The sequence below is a fragment of the Thunnus albacares genome, chromosome 19, assembly GCF_914725855.1.
Source record: "Thunnus albacares chromosome 19, fThuAlb1.1, whole genome shotgun sequence".
Taxonomy (NCBI): Eukaryota; Metazoa; Chordata; class Actinopteri; order Scombriformes; family Scombridae; genus Thunnus; species Thunnus albacares.
This window is the reverse complement of record NC_058124.1, coordinates 12,338,296-12,360,234: the sequence shown is the minus strand read 5'-3', so window position 1 is coordinate 12,360,234 and position 21,939 is coordinate 12,338,296. Positions and strand designations below refer to the sequence as shown.

Genomic DNA, 21,939 nt, shown 5'->3' with positions numbered 1-21,939 from the left:
CTAGAATAGGAGTCTCCAGTGTTATCTACATGGAGTTAAATGAATAATTAACTCTAAAAATCTATAAATTAGATAACAAGGATTTAGCTAGAAAATTGTGTTTATTTGTGATGGTCTTATTTTTTTTCTAATAAATTGCTGTTTCACTTCATTTTACATTAGGTGCATGATCATTTCTGGGAATAGCAATTACAATGGCTGAATATTGTGTCTTTTTCCTTTTTTATCTGTACATCAAAACCTCCCTGAATGCAACTGACAGTCCTTTGTCTGCATCAATCAGTTTCTATTATAATTAATAATATGTAATAGTGGCATTTTTATTACGACTTGTGAGCAGGCATCTGTTGAATCTGAAATGTTGCGGAGTAAAACCTGTAACCCACTCAAACCTGGTTGATAGACAGATCCCAGAGCAGCTGAGTAGCACACCTTCAATCACAGATGAGTGAAATCAGCTGGTATGGTGTTTGGTCAGAATGTAGACTCACAACCCTCCATCAGAGTCATGTACCGAACTTGTTTTTACACTGCACAAAGCTTTGAGTACAAATAATTTGTTCATTCATGTGAATGGGGATCAGAGATGTAAATTATCTCTCTCTTTACATCGGACAATAGGCAGTAGGTTTGAATTTAAAGGGGTGATGACTGATGTGAAAACATCTGGAATGTGATTAAATTGCTCATTGGCATGTCAGCCTTTAAGAGGACAAAAACATGTTTGCATTTGTATTTGAGAAATAAGGTTGTGCAAAATGTCAGAGGGCATATTTAAGTTCCAAACACATGTCATGTTCTGTGTGCAAATAATTAAAAAAATGGATTGAAGCAGGGAAAAACACAACTGCAGATAATTAAGAATAAGCTGAAATATGTCTGCTGCACCACTGTGAAAACAATGTCAGTGTTTGAGCTTACTTTGATGCTGGAATAGACATATTTCACCAAGTAAGTGCAATTTTAATTAAATTTAATTAATTTCATATGTTAACTAGTATTTCTGACATCAATATATATGCCATGTTGGATCTCGATGGCTGTATTTAAAATTGAGATCTAAGTCTGAAAAAGGTCAATCCTTAAGTGAACAAAGACTCTCAGGGCATTTAGATAGACATGCTGATGAACTTTTGGAAATGGACTATCACTGTGATCATTGGCTCCACCTCCATCAATAACAGCCCATCTACTTATCAAAAGGTCCTCATTAACATGCAGTGCACACCCTCTAATGTCCTTTTATCCCAACAGGACTTATAACCAGAGTTGACCACTTCAGGTCCACATCTGCACTCAGTGTGGTTGTGATAGCACTGATCTGTGTGTGAGACCTGATTCTTCTCCAACAAATAAGATGCAGAACAGGACTGAGAAATTTGGAGTTCAGCTTCCTCTCTTTGCTGCAGCCAGCAGCGCTCAGCGAGGCTTGTTGAGGAAGAGCACCACCCACCTGGCCAAGATCGCCATTGTCCTCCAAGATGCTCCAAACAAGATGCTCACTTTCCCTCAGGTAAGACAGAATTATTTTTCATTGACTGTCTTTGCCATATGAACCATAAATTGTCATTTTGAAACCTAAATCTCAACTTGTTTTGCAGTTGATGGACAAGCTGGGACCATTCATTTGTGAAGACAGAAGCTCTGTTGAGAACAACATAAGAGTCTGTTTATCAACCAATAAATGTTTTGTCAAGGTGAGTATTTCTTACAATGGTTTGATATGTCAAATGCAAATAATTATTTTACTCAAGAACAAATTGACTTCTGACTTCAAATGTGTTATGTTTTCAGATTCCAGTGGTTCCTGATTCACTGGACAGCAAGAGAAACTACTGGAAACTGGACTTCAGTCAGATCACAGCAAAGATGGTGCGTCGTCACTTCAAAGGAATCCTGGAGTTCTTCCCCGAGTTGACCTCCGAAGTGGAAACAGAGAAGACGAGCAGACCATCAGAGGCCTGCTCAGCTCTCCACTCTCCTGAACCTGTAGCCTGCAGAGCTGTTCAGATCAGATGTGAGGTGAAGATCAGCAGCCCGTTCTCCATTGAATCCCTCCTGAAGAGAGACAGTCCCTCTGCTTCAGCCTCCAAAGCTTCCCCTCTGTCCAGTGTGCCAGTCAGAGTGAAGCAGCAGGAGCCTCGACCCACACACACACGAGTCGGGACAAAGAGGAGCTTCAGCTGGGACTCTGAGGAGCCTCTCGTCCTTCAAGCATCAGCTGAAAATTCCCCCATCTGCTCAACAGGAGGCAACACACACCATGGACTCACTGCTAACAGAGCTGCTAAGCACATCAAAATGATGCATGTGTGCACTGAGCCCTCATTCCCTGTCTACACAAGAGTCAGTGCTGCTCCATCTTTCACCAGCCCACACAGCAGTTACATCACTTACTCTATACCCACATTTACCCATGATGCTCACTTTTTGTGGTTATAATGTGTTATATACGTGATATTCAAGCTTTCTGGAGCACTTTTGTTTTCAATAAAATGTGAAAAGAAAATACGCTTGTGGTTGTTTTCAGTAAGAGTGCAAAATAAAATAGACTACATAATAATTCCACACACCTATGATAGTACAAACAACAACAAAAAGAATAAAAGTTCACAGCCAAACCACTTCACATCATGGAGTGTAGCACTTAAGAATAGAGAAACACTTGTGTCACAAGGTAATTGTAATATCAGATATAATATGTCTCCCATCTTAGCATGTTAACATAGGCTTATTAGCATTACAAAGTACAAGTAAGGCCTATTTATTAGGCCATACAGACACTGGACACATTTTTGGAAATTGGAAAATTTGACTTGATGATGGTGCTAGATAAAATCTTCAGAGATCATCAAATGTATTATAATTCATGCTGAGAGGGACATAAATGTACCAAATTTTATGACAATCCACCCAATAGTTGTTGAAACATTTCACTTCAAACCATCAAATGTCAACTTCATGCTGATGCTAGAGGAAAAATCTGTGTACAAGTCAGTAAGATTTATCTTCTGGGGATGATGTCCATACCACATTTCATCACAGTACATTCGATAGTTTTTGTGGTATTTCCGTCTGGACCGGTCATATGCCGCTAGCATGGCTAAAAAACATTCAAGTGATTTTCACTTCATATGTTCTTCTGTCAGATTCACTGCAGTGATGATATGACAGGAAATATGTTTTAAATGATGCTCTGTGGATTTAAATACCTGTATAATTTGTTCTTTTTGATTCCTACTGTTGTAGTGATGACAATTATAAAAAAAACTTTATAAAACTTTTTAAATTATAAAATGATTAAAACACATCATAACCAGAAACAGTGAGCATCATGGGTAAATGTGGATACAGAGTAAGTGATGTAACTGCTGTGTGGGCTGGTGAAATATGCAGCAGCACTGACTCTTGTGTAGACAGGGAATGAGGGCTCAGTGCACACATGCATCATTTTGATGATCTTAGCAGCTCTGTTAGCAGAGAGTCCATGGTGTGTGCTGCCTCCTGTTGAGCAGATGAGAGAACTCCCATAAATACTTGAAAAAAACATTTGTTGGTTGATGAGCAGACTAGTAGACAACTCTGTAATGCTTATTTCTCCTTATTTATGGTTAATTTAACAGTTATTTGTAGACACTGACATAATTTCAACAAAACTAATCATACAAACCCATAAATTAAGATTATTAATATTACTGTCATCAGTTTGGAATTTAATTTAATTACCTAATATATGAAAAACCTTAAAACTGAACTCACACTGAAGTCTTTTTGGTGAAATATGTCAATTCCAGTGTCAAAATCAGCTGAAACACTCAAGTTGTTTTCACAGTGGTGCTGCAGACAAACTTCAGCTGATTCTTACTTATCCCCAGCTGTTTTTTCTGCTTCAGTCCAATTTATTTTATTTATACACAGAACATGACGTGAGTTTGGAACTGAAATATTCCATCTGACATTTTACACAACCTTATTTCTCAAGTTCTTGTAAGAGACAATACAAACATGTTGTTCGTCCTCTCAAAGGCTGGCATAATACACAATACACAGCTGACATGCCAATGAGCCATTTAACCACATTCCAGCTGTTTTCACATCACTCATCACCCCATTAAAGTCAAATCTACTGCCTATTGTCCAATGTAAAGGCAGAGGTAATTTACATCACTGATCCCCATTCATATGAATGAACACATTACTTGTACTCAAAGCTTTGTGCAGAGTGTAAAGACAAGTTCAGTACATGACTCTGATGGAGGGTTGTGAGTCTACATTTTGACCAAACACCATACCAGCTGATTTCACTCATCTGTGATTGAAGGTGTGCTACTCAGCTGCTCTGGGATCTGTCTATCAACCAGGTTTGAGTGGGTTACAGGTTTTACTCAGGAAAATTTCAGATTGAACAGATGACTACTAGATTATTAATTGTAACAGAAACTGACTAATGCAGACAAAGTAATGTCAGTTGCATTTGGGGAGGTTTTGATGTACAGGTAAAAAATCAAAAAGAGACAATCTTCATCCATTATCATTACTATTCCTACAAATTACCATGCACCTTCTGTAAAATGAAGTGAAACAGCAGTGAAATAACAATTTACGAGAGAAAAAATAAGACCATTACAGATAAACACATGATGTTTTTGCTTGATACTGGTTATCTAATGTATTGATTTTGAGAGTTAGTTATTCATTTAATTATGAAAGAGGGAGAAATTCTATTTTCTGTCTAGAAAAAAACCCAAAAACTAATTCAAGTTTCATTGATAAAACGGCAGATGATGAGTTTGGTTAATAAAAAGATGGAAGACATTATATCAGGGACAGATTATTATCTTCTCCAGTAAATGTAAACCTACTGTATGACTAACTAACTAAATTTTTCAGTACAGCTACAACACAAACATATTGCATTAACATCCAGTTGATAAAATAAAAATGTTTGCTGTAATCTAAGACATTCATTCGTGCAGAGATAAAATAAAAAAAGACTGTAGCCTCTGAAAAACTGAAAACTCCTCACAGTAATTTTAAAACATTGAGGAGTTTCACCAACACCGTGTGTTAGTGAAATGCTCTTGTGAGGCTCAGATGAGGTGTTAATCACTGGAATGTGTCTGAAGATTTTCTCTGTTATATTCCAGTCAAAATCATTGTGTTTGTTTGTTGATCGCCCGTTTGAGTTGTCACATTCCAGTGTTTGTCACCTCATTTACTCCAGCCTTTGTCTGTGATAGTGATTTACTTGTTTGTGAAGGGACACAATAGTCACATCTACTAAATATTCCCAGAATCATAACATGTTGTGATGGGCTAACTTTTATTTTTAGACACTATCAAGTTACAAGCTTGAGAACAATATGAAGACACATGGATATTTGATAAACTTGCAGCCAGCACAGAATACTTTTGAATGTTTATTTCTATCTGTGTTAGGGTTAGTTTGAAGATTTAGCAGCAACACATCTGTCAGCAATATGAAGTACGGTACGAACTCAGGTTGATGACTTCCAAAGCTTAACTCTTTACTTAAAGACACTGTCAAAATCTCTGAATATTTAAATGCTTTTTGCCAAATCTCAAAGGCAGAGAGCATGAACATGAACTCTTGCTGAATCAGTTCCATGTCAACACTTACAAAATCTACCTGTGCACAATGATAGTATGTGTGAGTTGTCTTTTGATAAAATATCAAATGGCAACCACCTCAGGGTGAGTTGAAATGAAAGTTTCACTTTGATGTAATTTGATCAGGTTTGAATATCAGTAAATTACACCTTTTGACATTTATGAAATGTTTGCTGTGTAAAGAATGTGCAGGACCATTCAAAACAACTATGTGCCTCTCTTAATATGACAATGTATATACAACAACTTTGAACCTTGTGCTATTCACTTTTTAGGGAGTAATTTGAGAAATATCTTGAACAAAGAGGCAGATGAGACCCTGAGAGCATTCAGATAGACATGCTGATGAACTTTTGGAAATGGACTATCACTGTGATCATTGGCTCCACCTCCATCAATAACGGCCCATCTACTTATCAAAAGGTCCTCATTAACCTGCAGTGAACACCCTCTAATGTCCTTTTATCCCAACAGGACTTATAACCAGAGCTGACCACTTCAGGTCCACATCTGCACTCAGTGTGGTTGTGATAGCACTGATCTGTGTGTGAGACCTGACTCTTCTCCAACAAACAAGATGCAGAACAGGACTGAGAAGCTTGGAACTCAGCGTCCTTTCTTTGCTCCAGCCAGCAGCGCTCAGCGAGGCTTGTTGAGGAAGAGTACCACCTACCTGGCCAAGATCGCCATTGTCCTCCAAGACGCTCCAAACAAGATGTTCACTTTTCCTCAGGTAAGACAGAATCATTTTTCATTGACTGTCTTTGCCATATGAACCATAAATTGTCATTTTAAAACTTAAATTTCAACTTTATGTTTTGCAGTTGATGGACAAGCTGGGACCATTTATTTGTGAAGACAGAAGATCTGTTGAGAACAACATAAGAGTCTGTTTATCAACCAATAAATGTTTTGTCAAGGTGATTATTTATTGCAATGCTTTGATATGTTAAATGCACATAATTATTTTATTAAAGGGATAAACTGACTTCTGTCTCTTAACTCAAATGTGTTATGTTTTCAGATTCCAGTGGTTCCTGATTCACTGGACAGCAAGAGAAACTACTGGAAACTGGAAGTCAGTCAGATTACAGCAAAGATGGTGCGTCGTCACTTCAAAGGAATCCTGGAGTTCTTCCCCGAGTTGACCTCCGAAGTGGAAACAGAGAAGATGAGCAGACCATCAGAGGCCTGCTCAGCTCTCCACTCCACTGAACCTGCAGCCTGCGGAGCTGTTCAGATCAGATGTGAGGTGAAGTTCAGCAGCCCGTTCTCTATCGAATCTCTCCTGAAGAGAAACAGTCCCTCTGCTTCAGCCTCCAAAGCTTCCCCTCTGTCCAGTGTGCCGGTCAGAGTGAAGCAGCAGGAGCCTCGACCCACACACACACAAGTCGGGACAAAGAGGAGTTTCAGCTGGGACTCTGAGGAGCCTCTCCTCCTGCAAGGTTCAGCTGGAAATTCCCCCATCTGCTCAACAGGAGGCAGCACACACCATGGACTCACTGCTAACAGAGCTGCTAAGCTCATCAAGAGGATGCATGTGTGCACTGAGCCCTCATTCCCCATCTACACAAGAGTCAGTGCTGCTCCATCTTCCACCAGCCCACACAGCAGTTACATCACTTACTCTGTACCCACATTTACTTTTTTTTTCAATAAAATGTGAAAAGAAAATACATTTGTGGTTGTTTTCAATAAAAGTGCAAAAAAAAATAGACTACATAATAAATCCACACACCTATGATAGTACAAACAACAAAAAGAATAAAAGTTCACAGCCAAACCACTTCACATCATGGAGTATAGCACTCAAGAATAGAGAAACACTTGTGTCACAAGTTAATTGTAATATCAGATATAATATGTCTGCCATCTTAGCATGTTAACATAGGCTTATTAGCATTACAAAGTACAGCTGAGGGATATTTATTAGGCCATACACCCATTGGACACATGTTTGGAAAATTTGACTTAATGATTGTGCTAGATGTCCCTGAGAGGGACATAAATGTATCAAATTTTATGACAAACCACCAAATATTTGTTGAATCCTTTAACTTCAAACCCACAAATGTCAACCTTGTGGTGATGCTAGAGGAAAAATCTGTATATAAGTCAGTAAGATTTATATTCTGGGGATCATGTCCATACCACCTTTCATCGCAGTACATCTGATATATTTTGTGACATTTCAGTCTGGACTGGTCATATGCTGCTGTCATGGCTTAAAAATCCTCAGTGATGAAAATGACTCAAGAAGGCTTTAAGCAACATTCAAGTGATTTTCACCTCATAAGTTCTTCTGTCAGATTCACTGCAGTGATGAAATGACAGGAAATATGTTTCAAATGATGCTCTGTGGATTTAAATAACTTTTTGATTACTACAGTTGTAGTGATGGTAATTATAGTGCATATTTTGAAATGAAAAAGAATAATAAAATCGTAGAGAAAATAACTAAAAATGCTGAAAACTGATATGTGTTTATATTAGCAAGTAAGTGACCATTGTTTTCTTTGTGTGGAAAAAAACAACAACCGTGTCTCATCTTCTTTTTCTTCTTTTGAAAGAAACAAATCTAATTCCCTTTTGGATTTTATTGAAAACATAAAGTGATCCAGAAAGCTGCAATAGGTGAATATGTCTTAAAATGGGCTTATAATAATACTTCATGGACCCAAATTTAATTTTGTTAATTATTATTAGTATCAGATCACCATTTGTTGAGCAATGTCCACTTTCTGTCAAATTTTCCCAATTTTCCCAACAGAAATACTTTCACAAAAGACTCATTTCTCACGTGAGAAAGTGTTCAAACTTTTAAAATTGTGATTTTGTTTTATTTTGTGGTAATGGGATCACATAGTTAGGAGGTAGGAAGTGAAAAATGTTATCAGAACAATACCAAAATGTGTTGTTCTGGGACATTTGAAAAACCTTTGTCACGTGTAGACTTTGTCACATTTCTCACTCCTGGTGAAAACAATGGAGAATGTCTTCTGTGTTTGCATTTTGTTGTTCTTCCTCCTCAGTCAGTGTGTTAATATGGAAATTTATTAACCATTTGCACCTCTTAGTGTTTTCATCAGGGAAGTTTGTTGTAAATTTCACTTTGCAATTTTATTGAAAACAAAAGTGTCCCAGAAAGCTTGAATGTCAGGTAAAAAACACATCACAGCCAGAAACAGTGAGCATCATGGGTAAATGTGGATACAGAGTAAATGATGTAACTGCTGTGTGGGCTGGTGAAAGATGCAGCAGCACTGACTCTTGTGTAGATGGGGAATGAGGGCTCAGTGCACACAAGCATCATTTTGATGAGTTAAGCAGCTCTGTTAGCAGTGAGTCCATGGTGTGTGCTGCCTCCTGCTGAGCAGATGGGGGAACTTCCATAAATAAGTATCTGACAAAACATTTGTTGGTTGATGGACAGACCAGTGTTCAACTCTGTAACGCATATTTGTCCTTATTTGTGGTCATTTGTAGCTATCAAGTACTGCACATGTGCAAATTTCACCCTCATCACTGACACTCACAGGTATTCATTTAATTTATGTGAATTAAAACTATCGTGATGTGGTAAAAGAAAGAAAATAAACACCTTTGTGTTGAGTGTATTCTATTCTGTTGATATTTTATTTTACTAGGCTGGTCATATGTGCTATATTTGCATGATAAAGCACATTTAGGCACAAGAACATCAAAGATATTAAGATTGTGTATTTCTTTAGTATGAGTTTTGTTAAATATATATCTATATTAATATTTTATGAGTGCGGTAGAAGATGGGCTCTGCCATCAAGGAAGTTTTTTTTTTTTTTTTTTTTTTTTTACCTCAAATAGCTTACAAATTGATCATGTAATTTAGATGACAATAATATTTGAATGTACAAATGTTTGCTTTCAGTGAACAGATATAAAAATGTGGAGCTACAATTCTGTTCCTTTTATTTTGGAGAGCTTGAATCCCTAAAAAGTCAGAATCCAGGCAGATTGTTTTGTCAGATTTGAGATGAATCATCTACTGCACACACGTAATCTCTAGAGCTTGCACAGGAACATCTAAAGAAAAAAATGTTAGTGTTTCTCATGATAGTCAGTATGACACTGAGGCATTCATCTGCTCCACTTTAAATGAATACCAACATATTCACACTATTACAAGACTCTCAGTATATCAATTAATCCTGTAGATAAATGGAAAATATACAAACTAACCAAACAGATTACGTTCTCAGAGTCACTGAACATCCAGGTAGCCCACTTAACAGCATGTATTAACATGCACTCAGCCCCACCCAAAAGGTCCTCATGGAATACACATATTTACTCTGATGGCCCATTGATCTTAAAGGCCTGACACAATACAATAGATAATCTCCAAAGAAGCTGTTGTAAAAAAATATATTTTTAGTTTTTGGATTTTTTTACACCTTTCTTTAAAGGCACAAATGAATGAAAGAGCTGGGAGCATTACTCTAACAACAATGGACATATCCCCAAAACAGACTAATACATTCTGGGTTAGTAAGGATGAAATAAAGTCTAAATGGTTATAAAATCATTTATGGTGCAAATTTGATCATTATTCAAAAAACTGTAGGCCTGTTTGACAGATTGTGGGTTTTCACATCATTTCTGTCTAATTTACTGTATATCTAACCTTCCACCATAATATGAAACTCTTTTTGAGAAGTACCTCACATCATCTTCTACCCTTCTTTAAATTTTTTATTGCATATCTTTTTGCTCAGCCTCTCTTTATATAAGCACTGAAATATTGTTGAAGCTCTGCTGCCATGACTCATTTTCCTACTGCTGCTTGGGATTTTCACAATCAGGATTTTGATTCTTTCTTGATATAGTGTCTGGAGAGCTTCTTTTGCAGCCATTGTCCTTCACCAACACTTTGCCTTAGTTGATGAATAAATGTGAAAGCCTCTTTTGAGGACAGAAAATCTCTGAATGTGCCCTTCAGATGAATCCGTCAAGTGCTTTCTTTAAGGTATGCAAAACTCTCCCTCAGTTGGAGAAGACAAGTCACTTCAGGCTGCTTGTCTCAAGTGTGTGCTTTTTTTTCATTTCAGAACTGCACCTATAAATGTGGCACTTAGGTCATGAATTCAAATGGTTGTTACCATTAGCAATAACAAACACAGAGGACAAAACTGATATTCAATTCTACCATCTCGGGAATGTAACACCTTGTGGAAGACGCCCTTCAGACATGTATTGAGATATATAAAATATTGTGCTTGGGACATAATGTGTCTGATATTGTATTTCCACAAGAAAGTATAATTACAACAAAATCCTTATTCCTTTTCCCTCATTAAAAATTCAAGAATCTATGAATGTGAAAAAATATTTCATTTGAGAAGCTTAACTTCTGGACAAAAGATGTCTCCTGCTCCCTCCTAGAGAGGGACTTTAACTTTGCCAACTTCAACTTCATGGTAGAAAAGGTTTCAAGATTGTTACAGACAAGGTCATACACACACATTTCACATACTGAACTATGTCTCTTTGACTGGGCTTGCAGTCTTTCATTTGAATGTCATGTATTGCAGCTTTTGGACAAATACCACTTTTCATATTCTACCTTTAAGAAAAAGTAGTTGAATTTTGATACATTGTTTTGATGTTAACTCAATTTAAGCACATCCTCAAGGTTGTTCCATACACAATAAATTGATTACTTTCTTTTATACTGTAACACCTTTGGAAAACTCAAGCCTTGTCTGTGTTTATCCTAAAAATATCTGAAAAGCAGTCATTGCATCACACGGAAGGACAAAAGACACAGGACAGAGACTAAATGAAATAAAATGCCATTTTATTGTTCAGCCGTGTCATAACCTCGTCTCCAAAATAAGCACAGCAGGACTACAACTGGTTCATCAACCTAGCTACCCTTGATAGCACATAAAACTGGGTTTTATAAGACCACCAATGATAGCATTAAAGACTTTTCTATCAGACATCCAATGATAGCATACAAAATAGTTAACCTACCAGTGATACTGTATATAAAACACTTGTCTCTAGATTTATCCCCAACCCACCCTCAATTTCATCCGTATCCCCCTTTAGAACATTTGTGACACTGACATATTTTATGCTTAAACAAGCACATATTAAGAATGCATAATTCTCCATTTCTGAGATTATAAAAAAACTACACAATGTTACACTTTAAGTCAGAGTACAATTCAACTGATTATTAGTGTTCTACACATTCGGCCATAAACCAAAGGAACATTGTATAATATCACTATAACTTAACACTACATGTAATATACGTTTAAAAAAAAAAAATTACAAATGATTAGCATTGAAGAGAAAATGAAGATGGCTAGTGCGAAGGCAAGCTGGGTCAGTACCATAACAGAGAATGAGTAATACAAAAAGAAATAAAAAAATAGAATAAGAAAAATAGAAACAAAAAACTGATAATACAGGCAAGGCTAAAACATATGTGTTTCCAACTTTTAAGATCCACCTCATGTGCACACATCCATATAGGTAACCTGCTCCAAGACCTCCATTGTGTGATTCCACATCTCTCACTGATACTTTCCCCCCCTTTTCTTTTCCCCCCCGGTTCGACTTGCTTAAACATTCCTGTGGCAACCATCTTCTTTGTTTTCTTGTGTCAGGCACTTTCCAAGACCCCTTATTCCTCTCTATACCTTCAACAACTCTACAGGCCAATCATAATGCTGCTTCAGACAATACAGGCCAATCACAATGCAGGTTCTATCAGAATACAACTGCAAAAGAGCACAGGACAAAATTTTTTAAAATTGTGTTTGCCATTTAAATGAATATTGCTTTTACTATGAACTGGCAGGTTAAGTGTTCTGTGGAAGTCAGTCTCACCAATCCTACAGGTCGGTGTCAAACCAGGCCAGCTGGTTGCTGTCCATCAGGTCCTGGGTGTGGCCGAGGTCTGGCAGTGGATCGGTGTGGTGGCCCAGGTCTGGCAGAGTGTCAGCATGGTAGTCAGCGCCTTCCATCATGGGGTCCAAAAGGGAGTCCTGACCGTAGGGTGCTGGGTAGGCCCGGTAGGCTCCATCTGAAAGGCGAAAACAAAAACCTTGTGAAACTGGTGCACAAGGTTCCCGCCACACAGAAACAGTCTGATATAGAATTTGTTTTATTCTCTAACAAACAGCTGCCAATGCTTAGTGGCACCACATGATAACATCTAGTTGGTAAGGATGATTTGACCCAATCAAATACAGTTACAATGTAGTTTTCTATCAATATCAAATGAAACCACAGAATCAGTATAAATTACATAAATCAAAGGATGATGAAATAAGGAGTGTGAGAGAACAGGGATTTCATTATGGAGAGAACAGAAACTCACCATCCTGCCTGTAAGCCAGAGGGTCTCCCTGAGCTCCCATATCCAGTCCCAGGTCTCCAGTCTATAAAAAGGCACAAGAGTGATGAGCACAGCCTGACATAAATCAGCCAATGGGGAGTCCCAACTCCATTTTACATACTGCCTGTAGAAAATGTGTGCTATGTACCAATTCTCACCATTTTGTTGTTACTCTACAAAGAAAAATAAATCTGTATTTTATCTTTTTGTGTGCTGTACAATATTTTCACAAAGAGAGCAAAGTGTTTCTCTACAGATTTTATATATTCATATTTTGTTTTCCCAAGGTATTTCTACAGCTTCCTTGCCACCAATAGCGATTCATTTTATTTATTTCCCGCTGTGTGTAGCTTCTCCATCTCTTTTGTGCACTGCATTGTGGGACAATAACTGAGTGTGTAAACGAACACAAAAATCAAGCATATGAATACAAATATTGTTGAGATGGTTGAATAAACCTAAATTTGTCACCTTTTCAGAGTGAAAGCACTACATAATAAAAACACTGCTTATTTATTCACTTATTAATTTGTGTGTGCATGTAGGTGTGTTTATATGTACCTCGTTCCAGGCCATAGGCTCAGTTCTGAACAAAGAGCTGGTCAGCTCCACTGACAGACGTTTCTTGTAGTCCTGAGGCTTGTCCTCAGACATGCGGAACAGGACAGCTGCAGCATAAGTTGCTAAAGGGAAGAATAAACAGTAACAGAAGTCACGTAACTCAAGTTAACACTGACAATCAGAAAACTTTGCACAGTATGTATTTGTGCATGTATACTTACCAACGCCCTCATTACGGGAGTGCAGGAGCTCAGTGAGCGGTGCAGTGGCTCCTTCAGCTTCGATTGCCTCAGCAGCTTCCTTGTCCTGAGCCAGTTCACACAGCACACCTGCTGCCACACGCTGGATGTTCTCCACTGGAGAGTACAGCAACTAGAGATGGTAGAAATGTATCAGACAAATTGGAGTTGGTGACAAGCTTACAATGGTGAAAGAAAAGAATCAAGGATAGGAGGAAAATCCAAGCTCCTGATAAACAGACTTAATATTTCCAAAAGTGTCTTAAACTCTTCGATTGCTGAAATAAGTTACAAAGGACATTTCCATGCATCTTGTGTGGGACTGTAGAAGTTGATCTCTGTATTTTACTATGAGGGTATGGTTTTACCTGGACGAAGAGTGGAATGGTGTTAAGCCCTCTGATGACGATTCTGTTGTGGACATCTCGTGCCAGGATGTGCAGAGCTCCTGTGCAACCTTCCACTATTTCCTCCATACGCACACCCTCCTGTACGTTTATGTGGGGAAAAAAGGAAATCAAATACAAAAAAACTTCCAAGTCTTCAAAGAAAGAAAGCATGTGATTTTGTTGGTTTGGTTACACACCACAAACTGCTGCTGGTTGCCTCCCATGCTGGTGCGCCTCTGGGTGTCCTGGTGAGCCCTGACGAGCAGTTGGACCAATCGGGGGATGGCTCCCTGCTCCCGCAGAGCGCTGTGGTTGGCTGGGCATAGAGCCAGGTTACGAATCAGACCAACTGTGGCCTAGATAGGTTGAAAATTAAGACACATTTTTAGTAAGAATTAGTTCTGATCAATCCCTCAATAATGTCACAAATGGCAAATGTTCATGATATGTTCTTAATCTAGAAAAATGTGAAGGCGACAGAGAAACTGTGAGGGCTAATAACCTTGATTAGTGGCCAGTGGGACGGAGGGTGCAGTAGCTTGACCACCACAGGCAGGCCGTAATGAAGACGCACAGCATTCTGGGCCATCTCAGCATCCTGGTGGCGGGAGGTCAGGTGGCGCAGGGCGCAGACTGCTGGCTCTGTGATGTCCTCTCTGTCGCCTGCCCGAAGCACTGTTCGCACCAGAGCCTCAATGCCTCCAACCTGATATTGATCACATTAAATCAGTGGACTAGATGTTATTACAGCACATAGATATGAGTACAGACATTCAAAAATACACTCTAGACAGCTCTAAATCAGAATACACCATCCATTGGCCACAGAGACACAAACAGTAACACTTCAATGTCGATTTTAAAAAAAAAAGTGTCTTGGTTTCTTAGACACCAAGATAAGTTTCCCAATAGCTGTGTGTGTGTGTGTGTGTGTGTGTGTGTGTGTGTGTGTGTGTGTGTGTGTGTGTGTGTCTGTGTGTGTAAAATACGTACCTGGCAGACCATGAGTTTGTTACTATAGTTGTTGCAGGTCAGGTTGGAGAGGATGCCAGCAGCACATGTCACTACATTGATGTCATCACTGCCCAGCAGCTGGACCAGGGTCCCCAGGAGACCCTCCATTCCCTCCTGGAGAGACCAGAGGACAAGGTGGCAGTGAGTGAGATTGTATAATTTTATTTTGCTCTTGTATTAAATGGGACAGGCGTGAAACTGAAAAAAGAAGGCTTCTGTATGACAAAGTTGTCATACTGTTACTCATCGCTTCAAATGATTCAAAAATCATTTTACTTTGTCCTTGTTGGTTGTAATTTAAACCGATTAATTATTAACTAATACGGAAGTCTGAGCAATAGTTTTTAATATTCAATCCATTCACAAGAAATTAGCACTTAGGGGTTGCTTGAGTGTGTTTCACCTGTTTAGTGGCTGCATCTGAAAGGTTCCTCAGAGTCCAGAGGCAGTTCTGGACCAGACGCTGACTGGGGTCTGTAAGATGGAGCCCCAGGGCCTGCATGCCTCCTACACACAAATGAAACAAATTCATTTGTTACATTAAATTAGTTACTCTTCTCAAACCATAACTACAATATGTGTCTAAAACCAGAAAAAAAATATCCACAGGTAGTACAACCAGAGAAGAAAATGCAGTAAACATAGTGGTGATATATTTTCCACTGTATTTCTTTCCATTACATCTCTATACCATGAGAATATACGTACCAGCCTCAACAATGGCAGGCTTGTTGCTGGAGCAAACAGAGAGCACCTTGAGCACTCTGCTTGTGGTCCATAGAAGTTTCTCATATGTGAAGGTCCTCATGATGTTGACCAGGGCCTGGGGACCACCACTGGCCAGAATAATCAGCTGAAACAAAGACAGGTTTACGTTTATACAGGCCCTTCAAATCTGACACCAGTTTCTGGTTCTGACAATAGATAAAATTGATGTGTGAATCAATCAGTTCATCTTCCAATACCTTGCTTTCCTGATTGCCATATGCAAGAATCTGCAGACAGTCAGTTGTGATTGCCAGGAACTTGACATTGGTATTAGACAGCAGGGCCACCATCTTCTGCAATCCTCCAGCCAGGCGCACCGCCATCTTGGCCCCTTCCTGATGCAACAAGAGGTTGTGGAGTGTGGTGATAGCGTAGAACAACACGCTGTCCACTGGTGAGCTGAAAAATAAATCACAAAAAAACAATCATACAACTTCAAAAGTCAAAACAGCTTTTTTAAAGCTAGCATTTCAGATGCATATAGACATAATTATCACAAATTCACACATCAAATGGCAGGTTTTCCTTCATTGGACATAATTGCATTCATTCATTTGTCAAGGCTTTTTTCTGAAAATGACTAAGTGACGTCGTTTCACACCAGCTTGCCAACCAGAAATTACTACAGGGAAGCATGTTGTCCACAAGGAATGACTTGTTGATCTGACCTGCTATTCATAACTACTGTGTAGACATCTGTAAATTACTACTAGTTCTTTGGAGCACTTTACCAGTACTGTTTTCTGTACTGTGTTCTGTTTTCTGTACTCTATCAGCATCTGCCCTAATAATCCAACTTTCAAAGAACAATTAATATAGTAACATAATTTTAAGATCACTCAAAGCACAGTAAAGAAACTAAATAACTTTATGATGTAAACCATTACTACACTTTTAAAGATGATAATCTTTCACTTTGGATGGGAAGATAATCCAAATCCAAATCTATTGAATGGTCACCAAAAAAAACAACAAAAAACCAAAAAAAACACACACACACACAAAAAAAAAAAAAAAAAAAAAAAAAAAAAAAAAAAATCAGGCAGTTCGTCATACCCTCTCATGCTATTCTTCCATCCTGCATTTAAAGTGTGGTAATGTGATTCCAGGTGCAAATCCAACCATGCACATGTGACATCCAACAGGTCACAACTTGCCAGCCAGCCAACTGTTTTGACTGTGTTTGGGTTTTCATGGAGAATACAAAGAGTAAAACAAGGAAGGGCAACATTAACAGTTTCCAAAGTGTTACATTGGGGTATATTCTTATGTTTGGGAATTCAGCTGGTTGGTGGAGATTTGGACTTGGTTATTTGATATAGCCACTGTTCGTCATTGTTACATAAAAGCAATGCGATGAGTCAATTTTAATTTAACAATGTTAGTTTAAGGCGGCGTCCAAAGCTGAAACTGTCCTGTGTTAAAACAATATAAGTGGCTGCCTTGGTGGTTGTATATCGTTTGAGGTACTGGTGAGACGATGGAATATGATCCAGGAAGTCCAGTTTAGGCTATTGATTAATGTGTTTGAGGGATTGCCAGACATCAGAAACACTGTACAGTGGTTTGTATTACTCACAGACATTCATGAGATTTTACAGCTCTGGAAAGTTATCTCAGCAGAATTTTTTTTTACTATGATGGTCCGCAAACTAACAGCAGAAACACAGCATCCATGTTACAAAGTAATCCACCAAGAATGTGTGCTTGCATGTATGTAATTGAACACAGCATCTGACCAGATGACATCACTTTGCCTTGTAGCGAAATCTGAACCAGGTTTAACCTTTTTGCCCGACGAGCCTGTATTGTAATGCTACTGAGCATGACTGACGGGGCTGTGGTTTTTTTTGCTTTTGTATCTTTAAATTCAGGTCTCATGTCAGTCTGAATGCAGCCTTTTACTTTCTGGTTTATTATGACTGTTTAAAGATGTGCTTCTCTGTGACTGTGATGGTTTGCTAACTAGGCTAATGCTTGGTGAGAACTACGCCATTAACACTGTTTGTCTTCATTTGTTGATGCATTATCTACTTAATCATTATTGATAGACTCACAGCAGCAGAGCACATTGTTGCATTTTTAGACTGTATCCAGCCTTCACTCGTGGTGTAGAGTGAGAGAAAGAGGAAAGAAAAGGGGAGAGGGAGCGAGTGTGTTAGTTTTGACATTAAAACACTGGCCTTTGGATTTTGGTAAAGGTTTGGCTAGCTGTTGGGTAAGTGCTGGCCTTACAACACATTTTAGTTCATTTGTGCCATCTTAATGTAAGGCCTATGTGATTAGTAGAATGTTGAAGCCTGCTGTGTGTGTGTATATATATATATATATATATATATATATATATATATATATATATATATATATATATATATATATATATATATATATATATATATATTTTTTTTTTTTTTTTTTGGAACAGAGTTGAATTCATAGTCTCTCATATCAAAGCAAATCTAAGCTGCAAGGTAAACCAACGAGCTACTTTCTCATCAAAACCACTTTCTGCCATCAGATTCCTCTGGAAAAGAATATACACCAGTGAGGGACAGCTTCTATGCAGTCTTGTTGCTGGCCGCGGAGATAAATGATCTCCTACCACATATAAAGACCGCTACAATTCTTCCAGTTTCTTACCCCAGCATCTTGACCAGGGCAGGGATGCCTCCAGACTTGAAGATTGCAAGGAGCCCCTCACGGTGGTGGGAAAGGTTGTGCAATGTGCCAGCAGAGCAGCGAGCTGTCTCCACATCACCAGTGTTCTGCATGGCACGGACAACTGCCGAAACCATTTGCGGTGAACGCATCAGGGCATGACGCGATGCCTCCTTCTTTGACAACTGATGCACCATTACAGCTGCCTTGTTCACGACAACCTAGAACAGAGGCAATGATCAGTAATCATGTATGGTCTCAGTATGTAGTTACTCTATGCATCTGTTAAGTTATACAAGTGTGAATGTACATGTGAATGCCTGCTAATTTATTTATTGGAAATTAGACTAACTAGGTGTCACTTCATTTTTTAAATGTGTTAATTCAATGAATTGAATATGTACCTGGTCCTCATCATTGAGGAGTTTGGTAAGCTCGGGGATAGCACGAGTGGCCAGCTCAGCATCATCCTGGTAGTTAATGAGATTGACCACAGCGTGCTTCAGCATCTGAGAGGGCTCTGCAAGGCGCTGCACTGCCGTGGGGTGGGCTGCATCTATCTGGGTGGGAGGGATCTGGATGCCTTCCTCCAGGGTCTCAGGGAACATGGCAGCACGGACACGCTGGGCTCGGGTCATGGCATAACCCTCAATGTCTGGAAGAAAAGCGATATTACCATAAACATAGAGAGATTATAGATATTTGTCACTCATTAGAGACTTTTCAATATGGTTTCTGTGAAAGTAGCTATCACAATGTAGCAAATCAATGATGAGGACTGCTTTATGGCAATACAAAATTTCATCACTGTGATTCATTACCTTCATTCCTTAAGTAATTCACCAGACATTCCCATCTGGTTATTTATTTCCAAACTTTTTCTTAATCGTGTTTCCACAAAATGCAGCATAAGATGATTTATACCTGTGGGCTCAGGAGTGAAGGGCTGGTTGAACTCCCAGTCGTACAGAGTTGGATCGTCCTCTTCCGCATCAGGGTTTCCCTTGCCACTCAAAGATGGTGCTGTGGTGGTGACTCCAGACTGAATGCCTGAATCCAGGTAGGACTGCTGCTGCCACTGGCTCACAGCAGCCTTGCTGTCTCCCATTGCCATGTCCAACTCCATCAAATCAGCTGCACAAAAAGAGGAAAACACACAGAATTACAGATTAGAAGAAAAATCATGAACTTAGTTGCTCATCTAATGTCACTTTAAATCGAGAACAAATACAAGTGATCTTAAAGGGCTTCAGTAATCTTATGCAATATAATTTACTATGCGTAATCTTGAGTTAAAGCAAATAAAACATACATGAATCAGAAGCTGGGACTCATCAGGAAAATTGGGGGGGCGGGGGGACACATAAAATAAGAGAACGAGCGAGCAGAAATGAAAATGGCTCTAGGCCTGATACTCTTAGGTACTGACCATAAATTTATATAGTATCTATTTTTGAAAAGTTTTTTCCTTGAATGACAAACTTGGATGTAACAAAAGACACTGTAATTACTTGGGATGCCGTGACATGTGCTCATCTAGCCCCCATTTTTTTTTTCCAATTTCCACAGTGCCTCAAGGCTTAAGAGTTTTGAAAATGTATTTATGTATATAGAAACTTTTATGTATGGATGTTAAAGATAAAGCCTCCTGTACACATTAACATAAAACTCATTTATATGGAAATAAATTGTCTGACTAAGTTTTTCATACTTACACTGGGTAGCCATTGTTCTCGCCTGCCCTCAGCCCGCACAGCAGATATATCTGTGAAAAAGACAAGAAGTACACAAGGGGAAGAAAATAAGACAACTCGCACTCAGCCTCGAGTTCAGTTTGCCAAAGTCAAACCTAGTCGTAATGTTTATGCGTTTCTCCAACGTGGTCTCAATAATAAAACCCGTTGTCCTGAGCGCTAACGTTACCTGTGCCAGGCCCCCTCTGATTCAGAGGCTTGTTTGCTAACGTAGCTATGGAGGGGAAATGCCGAGCCTCCACCTCCAGCCGAGAGAGCAAAGCGGTGGGTATTTCCAGGCCAGCACGAACACAATTCACCATTCAGCGGCAAAGAACATCAAAGGCATATTTTCTCCCCCCTCCCCTCTAACCACGGCCAAGTTCCGACCTCGCAGCTTGGGTTTCCAATGAGACAAGCTACCCCCACCGCCTCGCAGTCACTTCTATGACTCCTCCTCTCATGGTGGTTCTAACTACCAGCGTAGCAAGCTGCCTCACCAAAACCCACGAAAAAGTCAGCTAAGTGCAAAGGTTACACCTATCACAAAACATATTTTAATGACATTTAATTCAAGACCGTTAGCTTACCTTGAAACCTCGCTAAGCTAACCTTACGTCCGTAGCTAACCCCTCCGCTAGTTAGCCAACTAGCTAACATAAACAAACACTGCTTAAGGCTTCACTTACAATGTCCAAATTGAAAAGACGTTGCCCGGGGATGCAACCAGTATGAGAAGTTGTTATTGTAACAAGTCAGTCCATTACTGCATTTGGGATTTTCAAGAGAGCCCTCCAACTGTTCAATTCAGGTTTGATTAGCTCGGCTAGCCAGGACGTCTGAAAAGTAGATCCAAGCGCCACCGTACAAAAACCTGCTGTGCTGAAATCAGAAAACCCCACCGGAGCCCCCCTCCCTAACCAAAGATGATTTTCTCTGCCGAAACAATCATTGACGCAGTGTATATACGTTGTATGATAGCTGTACTAAACGGGATATCTTTACCAGAGTCGAGCGGCTCCTCCGTGGTTCTTGTCAGGGAAATCTTCTCCTTTCGCTTGGCTGAAAATGGGGAAAAGAGCTGCTAGGTGAACCACCCGTAGAAGTCCGAACCACACCCGCTGTTGCTCCGCCGAGTATGTTGCTTCCGCTTGCACGATCGAACATCAAGATGGCGAAAAAGAGAAAATACAGTATTCTGCCGCACTCGGGAAAAATAGGGCGCCATTTTAAATAAAGTTATTACATCAAATTTGTCAATATTTGTTTAGCCTATTGTCAGATATGCATGTGTTTTTTATGTCAAGAGCAGTCGGCAATCTCTGCTCTTGAGCTTATTTAAAACCGTAAATGAAAGGTTGCAGTAGTGGTGGAGAGGGCGAGGTGCATTCATTAGAGTGGAATGTGATTCATAAGCTGCTGTGATATGACAGAGAGGGGTCAGTACCGTAACGCAAACCCACGAGGGCCCCCGGCAATCTTGAGTGGGCCCCTAACCGCCAGCCTTTTTTTGTTGGTTTTTTCTTATTTTTACCTTTTTTGAGAAGGGAGAG

At 39.3% G+C, this 21,939-nt stretch overlaps 2 protein-coding genes across 6 annotated transcripts; one reads left to right on the top strand and one right to left on the bottom strand.

Annotated features, from left to right (window-relative positions):
• Positions 1-635: 635 nt before the first annotated feature.
• LOC122970445 (forkhead box protein H1-like) lies at positions 636-7,305 on the top strand. 3 transcript variants are annotated; one of them, XM_044336591.1, is made up of 4 exons: positions 636-951; positions 6,106-6,364; positions 6,456-6,551; positions 6,656-7,305. In XM_044336591.1, exons 2-4 carry the CDS (start codon positions 6,209-6,211, stop codon positions 7,295-7,297), a joined length of 894 nt encoding a protein of 297 aa, XP_044192526.1. In that variant the 5' UTR covers positions 636-951; positions 6,106-6,208; the 3' UTR covers positions 7,298-7,305. The 3 variants fall into 3 exon arrangements, with proteins under 3 accessions (XP_044192526.1, XP_044192524.1, XP_044192527.1); XM_044336589.1 differs by lacking the exons at positions 6,106-6,364; positions 6,456-6,551; positions 6,656-7,305 and adding exons at positions 1,255-1,513; positions 1,602-1,697; positions 1,795-2,511 and having other exon boundaries at positions 700-951; XM_044336592.1 differs by lacking the exon at positions 636-951 and adding an exon at positions 4,395-4,496.
• A 4,145-nt stretch (positions 7,306-11,450) lies between these two features.
• Positions 11,451-21,535, bottom strand: LOC122969644 (catenin beta-1-like). Of its 3 annotated transcripts, none has more exons than XM_044335526.1 (17): positions 21,392-21,535; positions 20,369-20,418; positions 19,578-19,787; positions 19,058-19,308; positions 18,636-18,874; positions 16,193-16,394; positions 15,936-16,080; positions 15,631-15,734; positions 15,207-15,341; positions 14,716-14,919; positions 14,411-14,569; positions 14,193-14,312; positions 13,807-13,957; positions 13,586-13,707; positions 13,007-13,067; positions 12,514-12,709; positions 11,451-12,404 (listed from the first exon to the last, which is right to left on the bottom strand). In XM_044335526.1, the coding sequence occupies exons 2-16, from the start codon at positions 20,379-20,381 to the stop codon at positions 12,519-12,521; spliced, it is 2,307 nt and encodes a 768-aa protein (XP_044191461.1). In that variant the 5' UTR covers positions 20,382-20,418; positions 21,392-21,535; the 3' UTR covers positions 11,451-12,404; positions 12,514-12,518. The 3 variants fall into 3 exon arrangements, with proteins under 3 accessions (XP_044191461.1, XP_044191462.1, XP_044191463.1); XM_044335527.1 differs by lacking the exon at positions 21,392-21,535 and adding an exon at positions 21,076-21,227; XM_044335528.1 differs by lacking the exon at positions 21,392-21,535 and adding an exon at positions 20,577-20,728.
• Positions 21,536-21,939: the final 404 nt, after the last annotated feature.

Coding starts and splice junctions, on each gene's coding strand:
- LOC122970445 (XM_044336589.1), top strand. CDS start 1,358: ATGCAGAACAGGACTGAGAAATTTGGAGTTCAGCTTCCTCTCTTTGCT. Junction 1,514..1,601: donor AGATGCTCACTTTCCCTCAG/GTAAGACAGAAT, acceptor CTTGTTTTGCAG/TTGATGGACAAGCTGGGACC. Junction 1,698..1,794: donor CCAATAAATGTTTTGTCAAG/GTGAGTATTTCT, acceptor TTATGTTTTCAG/ATTCCAGTGGTTCCTGATTC.
- LOC122969644 (XM_044335526.1), bottom strand. Junction 15,342..15,630: donor CAGATGCAGCCACTAAACAG/GTGAAACACACT, acceptor TGGTCTCTCCAG/GAGGGAATGGAGGGTCTCCT. Junction 14,570..14,715: donor CCCACTGGCCACTAATCAAG/GTTATTAGCCCT, acceptor CAACCTATCTAG/GCCACAGTTGGTCTGATTCG.